Source organism: Cibotium barometz, chromosome 3 (assembly GCF_041138505.1).
Source record: "Cibotium barometz isolate CiBa-2024 chromosome 3, ASM4113850v1, whole genome shotgun sequence".
In the NCBI taxonomy this organism is placed as follows: Eukaryota; Viridiplantae; Streptophyta; class Polypodiopsida; order Cyatheales; family Cibotiaceae; genus Cibotium; species Cibotium barometz.
In genome coordinates, this window is record NC_141048.1 from 46,091,563 (window position 1) to 46,105,430 (window position 13,868).

The 13,868-nt window shown below is 45.9% G+C and overlaps 1 protein-coding gene across 1 annotated transcript in view; it reads right to left on the reverse strand.

Annotated features, from left to right (window-relative positions):
- LOC147640137 (pleckstrin homology (PH) domain-containing protein) overlaps positions 1 to 13,868 on the reverse strand; it is a 250,341-nt gene that overhangs the window by 52,121 nt on the left and 184,352 nt on the right. The window contains exons 48-54 of the mRNA XM_086777655.1: positions 13,031 to 13,828; positions 12,847 to 12,920; positions 12,404 to 12,743; positions 12,219 to 12,320; positions 11,746 to 11,901; positions 5,733 to 5,911; positions 5,049 to 5,603 (exon numbers count right to left, since the gene is read on the reverse strand). Coding sequence (XP_086633781.1) covers positions 5,049 to 5,603; positions 5,733 to 5,911; positions 11,746 to 11,901; positions 12,219 to 12,320; positions 12,404 to 12,743; positions 12,847 to 12,920; positions 13,031 to 13,828 — 2,204 coding nt within the window. The remainder of the gene's footprint in view (positions 1 to 5,048; positions 5,604 to 5,732; positions 5,912 to 11,745; positions 11,902 to 12,218; positions 12,321 to 12,403; positions 12,744 to 12,846; positions 12,921 to 13,030; positions 13,829 to 13,868) is intronic.

Genomic DNA, 13,868 nt, shown 5'->3' on the forward strand with positions numbered 1-13,868 from the left:
GACAATCCAGACTGTACTGAAAGGGTGGTAGTACCTCTATCCGCAAACCATGTAGGTCAAACCATGATCTCATCTGAGCGTACCAGCAATGAGTATCTCCATCCTTTGCCAACTGTATGGATGAGGTCAATGCCAATCGGGAGTACCTCTGCTGAGGGATCTCCCATAGCCGTTGTAAAAAGGTAACTGCCTGGAATAGGGCCTCGTTCACTACTGGTGCGGCACCCAGCTCAGCCTGAACAATCTCATGTGGTATTGATGATTTGCTCCAAATCATGCGGGCAATCATCATAATAAGTGGTCTCTCCATTTGCCTCCATCCCTCATCCGTCCCTCTCTGAGATCTGTGATGTATGCTGGCCCCAAAAATTGGAGCTCCGCAAGAGGGTCGGTGTGACAAGCGTATCAAATAGCGCCACAATTTGGTGCACGGCTCCTGAAACTATGTGTGCACACTGCGTCTCAAGTGCCCCCAAGGCTGCATGCCCTCGAGCTAATCTAGTTGCTGCGGCCTCCTTCAGGAGAAACGCGGTCCTAAGAAAGTAACTCCTAAGTAGACATATGACCTGACGTACTCAACCGGCTCCCCTCGGAAAGTGAACTGAGGCTCTAATCTCGTCACCCATGCCTGTGTGGTGTTAAACACCATAACCTTGGTTTTCCCAAGGTTCACTGTCAGATCTCTATCCGCACAGAAAGCCTGTAATGCATCCAGGTAGTATGAGATTATAACAATATCGTCAGCATATAACAAGATGGGTATCAACACCCCTGCCAGGCATGCCCCTGGGCCTCCCAAACTGTCTACATAATCGGAGACCACCTCAATGTACAGTCCAAAGAGGGTGGGCGATAGCGGGCATCCCCACTTCACCCCTATCGTGCTGGTCACCATATCGGATAGTCCGCCTGGAGCTCGGACTCTGCCTGTCACAGAATCCTACAAAGCATATATCCCCCACTGCATATCCTTGGGTACCTCAATGTCATGCAATCTGTGCATAAGCCTGGCACGTGGTACGGTATCGAAGGCTTTGCGGAAGTCCACAAAGCAGCAGTATATCCTTCTCTTCTGTGCCCTGCCCTCTTCAATAAGTGCCTGAAGTGTTAGTATGTGATCCAAGGTAGTAAATCCTCTCCTGCTGAAGCCGGCCTGTCCAAGTGCTCGATGACCATGCCTCTTTGCCCAGCGGCTAAACCCAGAGAGAGAAAGAAAGAAAGAAAGAAAGCTGTATAAATGTCTACTAGAGGCCGAACTCGACCTATGAGACAAATCATTGTACAATTGTCAATGTCCTCTGGATGTCCAGAAAAAAAGCCCAAAATCAATGTACAATTGTCAATTGTCAATGTCCTCTGGATGTCCAGAAAAAAAGCCCAAAATCAATGTACAATTCTCAATTGTCAATGTCCTCTGGATGTCCAGAAAAAAAGCCCAAAATAAACGTGAAATAAACTATGAAAGTACTAAGCTAGTGGGGGGGTGTGATGGATGGAGCGCTATTGCTAAAGGCTCAGTATGCAACCTATATGCGTAGGGTATACAAGAATGCAATGCAGATCTGTCTAGCTCCAACCAGTACCATAATGGGGGTGTAATATGGGATACATAGGCGATGGCGAGGCAAAAATCCCTTGGAGCATGATCTCCAGGTGTGAGTGTAAGTGAGCTAGCTGCTCCTAGATATGGTGCTGATGTCGAGCCCGTATCTCTGTAATCTCCCTCTGATGTAGTCTGGGAGTCTGGTAGCCTGGTGCTCTCGGTCTCCGTCTGGCTCGGAGGTCCGCAACGCATTGGGATACATCTCTGGAAGAAATCAGCGAGTTAGAGCTGTTGCCCACCTCTCCCTGTGGTATGAGTCCGTAGCAGTGCCTCTCTGTGGCACTATGTCTCTAGCAAGAACTGGCCAAATCTGCGCTGGTATGTGGATTCCATGATCTGGCGGAGTGAGGGATTACAAAGATTATGTCTTCAAAAGACCATAAGGTTTATGAGACATAAGGAATTACAAAGATTATGTGTGTGTGTGTGTGAGAGAGAGAGAGAAAGAAAGAAAGAAAGATTTTATTAACGTCTTCCAAAAGACCGAACTCGGCCTATGAGACAAATCAGTGTACCTGTGTGGGGTATCCTCTGTCATCCCAACAAAATGAAAAAGTACTGAACTAAAAAGCTGAATCTGGGTGTGCAATAAGTAGAATGAGTGGGGGAGGGGATGGAGCTCTACTACTAGGAGAATGCAAAGCTACATGCATGGAGTATACAATCATGATATGCAACCTAGCTAGCTCCATCCTGTACCATACTCGGGGTATAAAATGGTATACATCAATGAAGGGGGTGTCCACAGCTCCCTGAAGAACATGCCTGGGTCTGCTCTGAAGCGAGCCAGTCGCTCCGCACCCTCTCTGTGAAACTGAGCTCTGATCTCTGTCATCTCTCTTCGGTATAGGCATGGTGTCCGAAAGCCAGGTGTCCTTTGTCTCCTGCGGGCCCTGAGTGTCTCTGCTCTCTGGAGAGTAATTCCCTGCTATGTAGGGGCTGGGAGTGGGGTGGATCTCTGAAAAAATGTAGAGAGAGAGAGAGAAATGAAATGAAATGTTATATTAACGTCTTCAAAAGGCCAAAGTGACCTATGAGACCAAAGTTACAACCATGTGACATCTGATACACTGTCTGGAAAAGAAAAGAAAGAACTGAAGGTAAGTATCTAGCCCTACAATACATCAGTAGGGAGCATCCAGAAGCAGCAACTAGGGAGAGTGGGAAGCTAATGCTACTAGTCAAAATGGGATACATGAGTACATGGATACATGAATACATGAATATGGGGGAGTACAACAGTGACAGTGAGTACAACAGTATATGGCTGGAGTCGTAATCATCCTAGGAGCTCTAGCACGGATCTCTACCGGGATGGCCTGGATATCTGTCATAGTGAGATGCCTGGTCGGACGAGCCCGCCGATGCCTCGCAATGATGCTCTGAATCCTCCGGTGTAGGCACCGTCTCCGATGGCGTCTCCGATGTGAAGATCCGCGAACCCTCAGGCGTCTGGATCTGCCCAACTGGATAGCTCTCTCAACTAGAGTCCCACGGGGTGCCTGCTGCTGGGTTGTCGGCTGTGTCCCCTCCCGGGTAGTCCCTCTAAAGAAGTCAGTAATCTGTCTCTGTGTGGACTCCGTGCTAGTTGGGCGTGTGCTCCTGATAATGGACTCTTTGAGCCTGCAGATCTCCAGGAGATAAAAACCCAAGCATCTTTGATCACAATAGTCCATGACTCTAGCCAGTGGTCCAAATCCCTCTCTGAAAAGGCACTGGTAGCACCCTCGAATCTCATAATATGCTATGCAGCGACAGATGTAGTGCTCCTCCCGTCTCTGGCTCTATCCAACAAATCTGACAAATCCTGTCCCATGGAGGTATGCCTCTAAATCTGCCTGTCTCTTTCTCTGACTGATGTGAAGAGGTGCGGATCTGCCCAATGGTGCACCTCAATCCATGAGATAGATGGGTATCCATGTAGCTCGGTCTAAGTATAAAGCCATCCTCAGTGGTGCCGAGAAGATGGTCTCTATAGAAAGCCATCTTCGTCCCCAACTCCTGGGAGGGCTCTAGCCACGTCCTCCTAGTGTCTAACTGAATGAGGTCCTATTTGATGACTCTACTAATCTCAGAATGTGTCAAGGTGAGAGAGGGTGCCTCCAGAGAGTACTGGAAGGGTGGAAGTCTGTCTAAACTGAACCCATGGAGCTCAAACCAGGATGCTATCTGTGCATACCAACATGAAGTGTCTCCCTCCATGGGTAGCTGATGAGAGGACTCTAAAGCAAGTCGTGCATACCGGTGTCGGGGAAGCTCCCAGGTGCTATGAATGAAGGACACTGATCTGGCAAGAGCTTCGACTACGATCGGTGGTGCTCCCATCTCGGCTTTGATAATCTCATGGGGTACCGAGGCCTTAGCCCGAATCATCCTGGAGATCATGGACACAAGTGGTCTCTCCATCGATCTCCATCCTAGAGAGAGAAATGAAATGATATATTAACGTCTCTGAGAGGCCATAGTGGCCTATGAGACCAAAACTGAGAGTACATCTGAAGTTGGTGTCTCATCAAAGAGAACAACTAAATGAGACTAAAAAGTACAATAAACTGATTGTCCTACAGTTATAAGAAGAGAGAGAGAGTCTTCAAAAGACCATAAGGTCTATGAGACATAAGGGATTATGTGTAAAAAAAAAAAACTCGTAAACAAGAAAAAGACAAAATAATGGTGCCTAGCTAAAGCCCCAAGGCTTTCTACCTTGGGGCATGTGTATATCATGTAGCTGGTGTATCCATGCTATCCATATCTACATCTATGAGGTGAGACCATAGTTGCCAGGCGTTTCATAAACGCGTTTCATGAAATACGTTTCATAAACGTTTCTTTCAAATCCTAAACATTTCAAAAACGTTTCATACAAAGGGGGAGGGGTACAGGCCCCAAAATTTATATGTAAGTACATGAGCTCAGGTGATATGGGGGTAGTGACAAGGGCTGAACAATAGAGGGAGAAGCAGGCCCAAAGATACCCTACAGTTAAAAACCAATAATAATTATTATTGTACAGACCATTAAGCATATAGATCCCTAGGTGTGTAGTCTTTGCCTGAAAGGCATGCTCTTAATTATATGCCATATGTGGGCTGGCCCCACAGAAGTGCTATGTTGTTATCCTTTAGCCAAGCCATTGCCTCAGTGAAAGCCACGCCAGCAAAAAGCATCTTCCACATTATCCAATCTCTCACTTAAACAATGATTCAGATAAGCCAATGAGGTGATAGCTCAAGTGGTAGACGTGTTTGTGTAGGACTAGGAGGTCCTGCGTTCAAACCCCACATGCTGCTTCCTCAACGGCATTGCCTACGGGAGCCTACAAGCGGTGAAAAATGGTAACTATGGGAGGATCTCAGGCCTAAGGCCAGTCGGGAAAAAAAGAACATGATGCAGATAATCTTACTAGATCTATGCCAGAAACAAAATAACATAAGCATACACATACCTGCGTGCTTTCCCTGCATAGCCTGTTGCATATGTGAATGAAACCTTCTCCATGAATAGGTATAAAACTTCACGAAGCTTCAAATCAATAAATGAAATGCCGAATTGTCCAAGCTCTAACTGAACTTCCATTTGAGAAGAGGAAGAAGATCCATCAGCATCCACAGTTAGAAGTTTGGATGCTTCAGCTGGTCTTGACATGGAGCTTTCTCCTTCAGGGGAGCTGCCTTCTTTTTCAAGATGTGCTGTTTGCAATCTCCTACTGTTGGATGCTCGGAACTTCACCACTTTAACATTTCCAACTTCTAAAACCTCACAATAGAAGCTGATGGAGAGACCCTTTTCACAGGGATAATGATTCCCAATTCTGTTGATATCATAGACTTCACTGGTTGAAACGCTGTTCTTCACTATGAGTACTTCAAGCAGCTGTTCTCCGTCAGGATTTTCCCACGCATACAAGTTGACTGAACAAGGTTGCAAAAACTGCCAAGCCTCATCACTGAGCCCTCTTTGACGGTACTGCAGTTCTGTATCCCGCATATGATTTTCAAGCCTGTGCAAAGACAGAAGGTGTCAACAAACACAATTATATCTATACCAAAATGATGATAACATTCTAAAAGGCCCAAGAGTACTGTTTTTAAGGAGGATGCCAATCACTCACAAGTTTAGTGTTAGATACCTGTAAGGTCCATAGCTGAATCCCTGACGAAATACAACCAGAAACCTGGAACCTTCCTCATATCCTCTCACTTCCACCCTTATATGGTGTCGCAAGGAACCTTTCCGCATGGAAATATGCAATGTTTCTTCTTGGGTGATAGTGAAAGGGAGTGACCAATGCGTATCCTCAAGCCTCACCTAAAAGACCAACACATGTTTATTCAGAAAGAGAACATAATAATTATTTAGGCACTCGAGATGAACTTTTGAAGCATTTATGGCACATAACCCTTGTGCTTGCGAAAGAAGGGACCCTACTAAAACCGGTAAACCTTTCCTCTTGAGATGGAGCTCCCCACATAGCAACCATTGTCCACTCCCCCCTTTATCTCATCCCCGCCATCCCACCACTCCCCACACTCACCGACCTGTTCCATCACTTTCACACCCCCATCACCACTACTGCTGGAGAGGCCTCATTTTCCGAGCCTCCCCTTCCCAGTTTGACTGGCCTACCACACGACTCCTGGTCCAAACTTAAAGACGCTCCCGGGTGGAGGATTTTGCCGGCCCCCCCGCACACCCCCCCCCCCCCCCCCCCCAAAAAAAAACACCCCCAACAACATACACACGCACAAAAATTAAAAAAGCCTGCCTTCCTCGCTCCATCCCTTCTCTTCCGCTGCTGTTATACTCCCTTTTTTCCCACCCAACCCCATGGAGACTGTAGACGAGCAACTCGTCTACCCAACCACCTTGGGAGTTCATTGTACGCTAGTGGGTCACACCGGTGCTATCTTAAACCACCCAGCACAAGATATGAGAAAGTCTAAAGCCTGCCTCGAGCTTGCTAGAGTTCGAAGAGCTAGACTCTTAGCTCGAGAACGCATGTCTCATGTTTGAGCCCACTTCTACAACAGCTGCTTCTCTGGATGACCCAGTTGCCTAACTCAAAGTTGAAGTCTCAACATGATGCCAAGTGTCACGCCCAAGACAGGTGCATACTAGCCCGAGGTGAGGCTGGAGGCCCGACATGGGGCGCCTAGTGGGGAGATATCCCTAACGTGCTTATTAGTGGAGGCATAGTTATAAGTTAATTATAGGGCTAAAAGCTTATAACAGCACTGGGGCTAATTATAAAGCCCTTTGGCCTATATTAGTGAAACCTACACTCATAAGTTATTATGATAGTTTGGTATGACATCATTGAGCACCGCCCATCGGGGATGTTCACTGTGGTGATACTTAGGGTGTGGCCTAGTGGTATGGGACACCAGGTCTTCCTGCGGGGGAGATTCTCCAAGGATGTAGCTATAGCCTCCACCTCGAGGTGACTCCGGAGGACTCTATGGCTGGGAGGTGAGCCATAAGCCTCGCTCCTACATGGTTCCATATCAGATAGTTCCAAGGTTTGGTCATCGAGGACCTTACATTGGTATCAGAGCCTATATCTGCCACAAAAGAGAAGCGTGGACGCGGTGGTCATGGGCATGGATAGGAAGCCATAGATTCTCTGAGGAAGGGAGAAAAATGCATGGGCTGTTCCTGAATGTGAGGGAATCCCGGGAGTAGGCTCCTTTGCTCCTGAAACTCACCCTTGTTGGCAGATAGGGATGGTAGTGTGTCCAGAAAGCTTCTGGACACGCGTCAAGAGAACTTACTGCTAGCTGCAGTTCAAGAAAGGCTTATAACTATGTGATCCTCACTATATTGAAATGCGACACACAAACAACATCACAATAATATTCTGGACATCACCCATATAGAGCTCAACACGAGCAGCAAGAATCCATTCAGTAATGACACAGTACATCTGGTTGTGAGACTAGATACTGACCTGAGAGTTTCACTCAAGCAAGGCTTGTGTGAGACTGGGTGTTGATCGGAGAGGCTCCACAACCAAGGATATGCTTCACTGATTTGACTTGAGCCCAACTCTTTCTCCGTAGAGTGTGATAGATGTCCACCTGGGAGTTAACTGGTATATGGTCACTGTTTATGGCTGGATGGCCTTCATTTGAGGACTCTAGTATGACTATAGTTCTGGGCTCATCCTTTTGGATGAGAACAACCTTGCTTTCTCACAAGGGAGCCTTCATAGTTGCGGTCAACTCTTCAAAAGGCAAGGAAGATGTCACCAATTTGGGCATGTTTCTATGTGAAGACTCTGGGAATTCCAGTATGACCAAAATAGTAAGTATTGAGAACACGGGATTTCCATCCTAGATGGATGTGCATAAATCATGGATGCATGTGAATGCATTAGAGGATTTTTGCTAGAGAATGACGTGTTTTGGTGTCCGGCCTACTTGGATGTGTGATTGGATAGGTAGTGCTGGGGACGCTTGGCATTGCACACTACTTACCCCAGTGCAGTGCCCTTGTCTGCTAATAAATCTATCGCATTTTACAGGGTTTAAAACATGTGAAAAGAGGCCCAAAAAGAGGACATTTTTATAGTGACCCATTTATAAGCTTTTGAGTTCACACTCATTTAAATGTGGATGGACACTATTAATAATATTGGGCACTATTATTATAGCTGGGCATCACATGTGTTCTATTTGGCATTAAAGATTCATGGAAAGGAGGAAATAAATAGAAGCTGCCAGATGTCCTCAAACGAAGAAACCTTCCTAAAATGGACTTCCCAAATAAATCAACCACCCTGAACTTGTTCAAGCAAGTCGTGTGGTCATGATCAGTTGGAGACAGGTTGGTAAGTTTTTTCCCAGGCGACAACTGCTGCTGATTGATGCTCTTCCTTCGAAAATCTTGCTTCGTGGTAGTTCCCCAACTGCTGTGCCAACTCTGTCCATTGCTGTGCCAACCGCACATGCTGTACAATATTCTCTCCGACTTCTGTACCAGCTGTACGACTCTGCACAGCCCTACGCCTGACTCCAGCCTCTGGCATCTGATCACAACCTCCTGCTCTACAGTTCCTACGAAGCACCAGTTGCTCTGCTGCGCAAATCTTCTCCTGACTAGCTATCAGGTTGGGACGTAGACGCCTGGCTCATGAGCAGGGGCTATCCTCCGTGGACTCCAATGATCCATATCAGTCTTTTGTATTCATGGCAGTTTGTCCAGAATGAAAACTGCCCAACACGTCTGGCTGATCGTTCTGCTGGCATCTCGCATTCACGATACTCCCCATTCAACTGCTTCGAAGATTCTACTGTATGGCTATGTCTCGAATGCTGTGCAGCCTGCTGTGCCGTGGAGGACATCCAGTTTCTGTTTAGGGTTTCCCAAGAAGATCTGCAGGGTATCCAGGTTGCTGGACAGCACATATATGGAATCCCAACTTCCATGAAGATGACCACTGAAGTGTCTTTTCTCCTAGGCAAAATACTCGCCATTGGTGGACTTTTCTGGTATTAGAGGTCCACATGGCTGCCAAAGTTCCACATGGCATGCAGAGGGAGGCACTTACTTGAGGATGTGTTTATTCAATCTATCAAACCCCGTAGCTGGATTCCCCAAGAGCATGGTGAGAGAGCGCTTAAGGCTCCAGAATCGCCTGGACCAAGGGGGGGATGGTGCAAATGTGGCGCCGGGACAAGAAGAAGGTGGTCCCTACGATGACGACTCAGAAATACTGGATTGGCTCCAAGCTATTGAAGATCTCACGTCACATTGTGGAAATCACAGAGGTGCGCTAGGATGCCCAACAAGAGCACTTTGAAGTGGGGGAGCTGGTAGAACCAAGCACTTACTGTAGGCATGGCAAGAAATTTTCCACTCCTCTATTAGAGAAATGTATACCACCAACCAAAGACAACCCTCTCCTGCCACCACTCATTCTAGCTGGCACTCCCACACTAAGAAGACAGCCGAATCATATGGAAAACTCTTGTGGAAAGAACTTTATGATGTATGTTTTTCTTTTACGAAAGGACTGTTTTCATAGAAGTGCGTGTGTAAACTTATCTCAAGTGGTGTGTGTGAGTAAAGTGGCAATTTCAATTATGGGTGCATGAGTTCACACTGGCACCATGGGTCCAGTGGAGGGAAGAAGGATAGACCCATGGGATTGGATGGGGCTAGGTTGAGCCTATGGATCTGGTTTAAGCAGAAAAAGGATTAAACAATGGAAAATGGGCGGTAGGGTGGATCCGAGTTGCGGGTACTTTCCAAAACGAAACAAACTAACCATTTCACTCAGGAACTATCCCCCTCATAAAACAAGAACAATACGGTAATTTCAAGTTCGAAGCATAGAACCTATGGTTGGGATGTGAGCTAGCCTGCACTCCTCTTAGGGGGTTTGTACTAATCACGTGTGTTCTATGTTAAGGAGATCTACGGGGTTGTTACACTTGGTATCAGAGCCACCAGAGTTCACTGGCATGTATCTGTGGAGTGGAGCCTTAGCCCTTGGCTCGGGGGTGTATCAAAGTCCTCATCCTATGGTTGGGTGTGGTGAGCTTGCGTGCTCCCCTTTTATTTGGTTTTTTATCTAATATTGTTTTGGACTATGTTTAGGAGATCTTCGTTAGACAGTTCTGGGAGGCCTCTTACGCCATCGACCAGGACCTGCCCATGATCCTGAAGCCCTCTCCCCGGCAGCTACCACTAAAGCACCTCTTCAGGTTCGCTCTTGTGAGACATCGTGTGTGAGTTTAATCTAGGCACAGCATCCTCTTGGCATCATAACTTCTCAACCACCCAACACTCCTCAATCAAGCCGCTGCATTCTTCCATTTGCATGAGGATGTGTTTCTTGGATTTACAAAGATGTGGATGGTGTTCAGGCAGATATAGGAGTGCACACAATTCGTCTTCAAGATGGAAGTGGCACACATCATTTCCCCAGTAGAACATTTGGAGTGGTTCTCTCCCATGGTCATCACACCGAGGAAGAAAACCAACAAAATTGGGATGTGTGGAATTCCGTTCTCTCAATTAAGCAACAGTGAAAGATAGTTTTTGTCTTCCTTTCATGGAGAAGGTTCTGGAGGATATGTGGCATGGCATGCCTTGTATGGTTCTATGAATAGTTTCAACAGGTACAACCAAGTGGCTATTCACCTGGATGATCGTACAAACAACAGCATTTTCCACCCAGGGGGGGCACTCACCTCTAAAATAAAAAGATGTTTGGATTCTGCAGTGCTCCTGGCACATTTCAACAGATTGTCACTAAAATTTTCCAAGAATTTCTCTTTGGATTTCTGTGTGTTTTCATAGATGTTTTTTCAGATTTCATGGGCAGCCATCTCACTTCCCGTCCAGAGGCTTTTGCAGAACAGCTCTCCCAATTAATTTTGGTCTTCATTAAATGTGGCTCCTTTTGGTCTTCATTAAATGTGGCTCCTTTTGGTTGCCTTTTACCCCTTCAAATGTCAGTTTTTAGAAGTCCAGGGCATCCTTCTCAGTCACATTATTTCTACAGCGAGCCTAGCTCCAGACCTCGACAAGATTGTCGCACAACATCAAGGAGGGGGTGCTTCAGCTAAGAAATGGAAATGTCCTCTCATAATCGTGGGCTAAAACACACCCTTCTAAGGGCCCTTCTTTATTTTATTTCATTTTCAAAACAATTTCCATTGGCCTTCACATGCTTGTAGTGGTTCTTCTTTATCAAAAAATCCTATACTTTATTAACTCTTGAATGGCACACCACTTCCAACCCTATCTGGATGCAATCCTAAACACTACAATCCGGAAGCTCCCTTTGAAAGGCCCTTCTATTGAGCCTCAGATGCTTGCAGGTTAGGAATGTGCTCGTGCATTTGAGATTTCTGTGTGCATTCATGCAGAATGACAGGTGAAAAAAAACACAACACCTAGAAGTGCCACACACACACACACAAACAGTCCCTTGCAAATATAAGGGACCATACATGTCCAAACAATGCATAGAGGCAATACATTTGCAAGTCCATGGCCACTAATTGGCTAGCATCTGTATCCACATCCACCATGTCACCATGCTGCTTTTAATCACTTGAAAACCGGATAATATAAGTGCGTGAGAAGAAGCCACAAATTACGAGCAAGAACACATTCATTTTTTCACAAACCTGGAGACTTTCAGGTTCCTCTGTTGCTGGCAACGGGAAAGTAGCCCTCCAATCAGAAGGCTTTAAAGTCTTGGGCTCATCAGCACTCGTTTGTTTCATGTAAATTGCTTCACCTAATCTGTTAGTGAATGTTATGAAAGGACGCAATAGCAGAACCTGCAATTCAAATTAAAAGAAACCAACCTGTTTACATCCAAGCAAAGAATCATCCAAATGTCTTGTATACAATCTACAATGGTAAGGATCTATGCTTTAACATTCATCCTACCCGAAAAAGAAAGCGCACCCCCCCCCCTCCCCCCAATCTCTCACCCACCCGTCCCTCATGCAGGGGATATTCAGCCTCCACCCCCAGTCTGATGGGCCAGCGGGCGGTCTGTTTGTAAAGACTTAATTTGTCAGATAATAAAAGATCTTTACGCATTATTGGAAGCATTGTAAATCCTCTTCCTTGAGATAACACCTTCAGATACCTTAGTTGGAATGTTCTGGAAGGGGCATAGCTTTGTGGAAGCCAAAATCTTGTAGTAGCTTGATCCTGTCGCATCTAAAGCTCTCAACTCAACACACCCATCCTGCAATATAAACATGGGACTCTCAATCACACCATCATCCAAATCAGAGTCAGTATCATAGAAGTGAGAAGCATTTAGTTTACCGCTTGGATCAAATGATGAAGTGATATGGGAGGTTGAAAACATGCTTTATCAGTTTCAGCTAAAGCAGATGAGAGACCCGTCTTCTCTAAATTGAAGTTCGATACCATTGTATATGGTGCATCCATCTCCTCATGTTGTATGATCTCTAAAACTTTGGTACGTGAGCTGGCTTTTGGTTCTAGACATACTTGCAACCTGTTTCTATCTTTGAGCTCCATGAAACTGCAATGCAATGGGGGAACCTTCTTCACATCAAGCCAGCAAGGCACATAGAATCTAATTCTCTTTGCAATTGAGTCCCTTCCATCAGAGCAATGATCTACAAGGACACAAAGCAACCTGTGTAGTAGAAAAGGAAACCTTTGAGCCTTTAAAGAACACATCAGATAGAAACTACACAATTCTGTTTTGCAGCTTGGAAACTGAAACCCACAGAATTTACCTTCCAGTTGAGAAATTCTTCAAGGAAATATGCCTCGCAGCTTGCTTGGAGGGGTGAGAGATAAGAACCGGCACCTTTCCAAACAATTCAGGGAAAAAAACGAGAGACAATGTTAGAAAAAAGCTCACAAACAAAGATGCTGGCAGGAATGGGAGGCTTGATATGGAAGGAAGTAAGACCATACATCTTCTGGCTGCCAGCCCCCTTGAGGAATCCAAGTCAAATACAATGCTCGCCTGATATCGGCATAGTACAGGTGTGCTTCTTCACCAGATTTGATAACCCCTTTCTCTCTTAAAACAAAACCAGTTCCAGAGCACTTCTCAAGCACTGTATACTCAGACGAAACAGGCAGATAATTGTACAAAATTAATGGGGCCACAACAGAAATCTGCCAGTCCTTTAACGGGTCTAGTTGTGAATTTATTCCCCTCTCTCTTGCTTTCACATCAACAACAAACCAAAGACTTTTTCCCTTTTCAGAGCTAGACCCTTCTTCCTTTGAAGAACAAAGAAGCTCTTCTGCCTCCATCAAAGAGTGTAGACTGACTTTTGGTAGGGATTGCCGCTTCCATCCAGGTTCCGTGTGCCCTTTGCAAAGTACTACATCACTCCATCTGAAAACGTTGTGTCCTTCCCCATTTGTTTCATGCAGCCGGAATTGAAGACCATAATCTGGACTATTTGAGCGCAGGCTTGCTATGGGTAGGGGAGTACTTTCTTGTGGCTCCAAAGTACCGATTATGAAGGGAGTGGTGCCACTCTCCCTTGTGTCAATCATATCCATGCACTTTCGTGAACGGATCCAACGCCGCCGCCTCACAAATTTCATCGAACCTTTTGAATTGTTTCCTGGAGGCCAGTCCTCCTTTTTAAAATCAAAGGCATAAGACCAACCATCTTCATCTGCTGCACCTACCTTGTCTACTTTCCAGTTGTCTATCCATTCCCAACCCAGTGGCAATGATGCTTCCGGGAATTCCTGCAATGTAAGGATTAAGATCAGTGGCTCCCTTCAACAC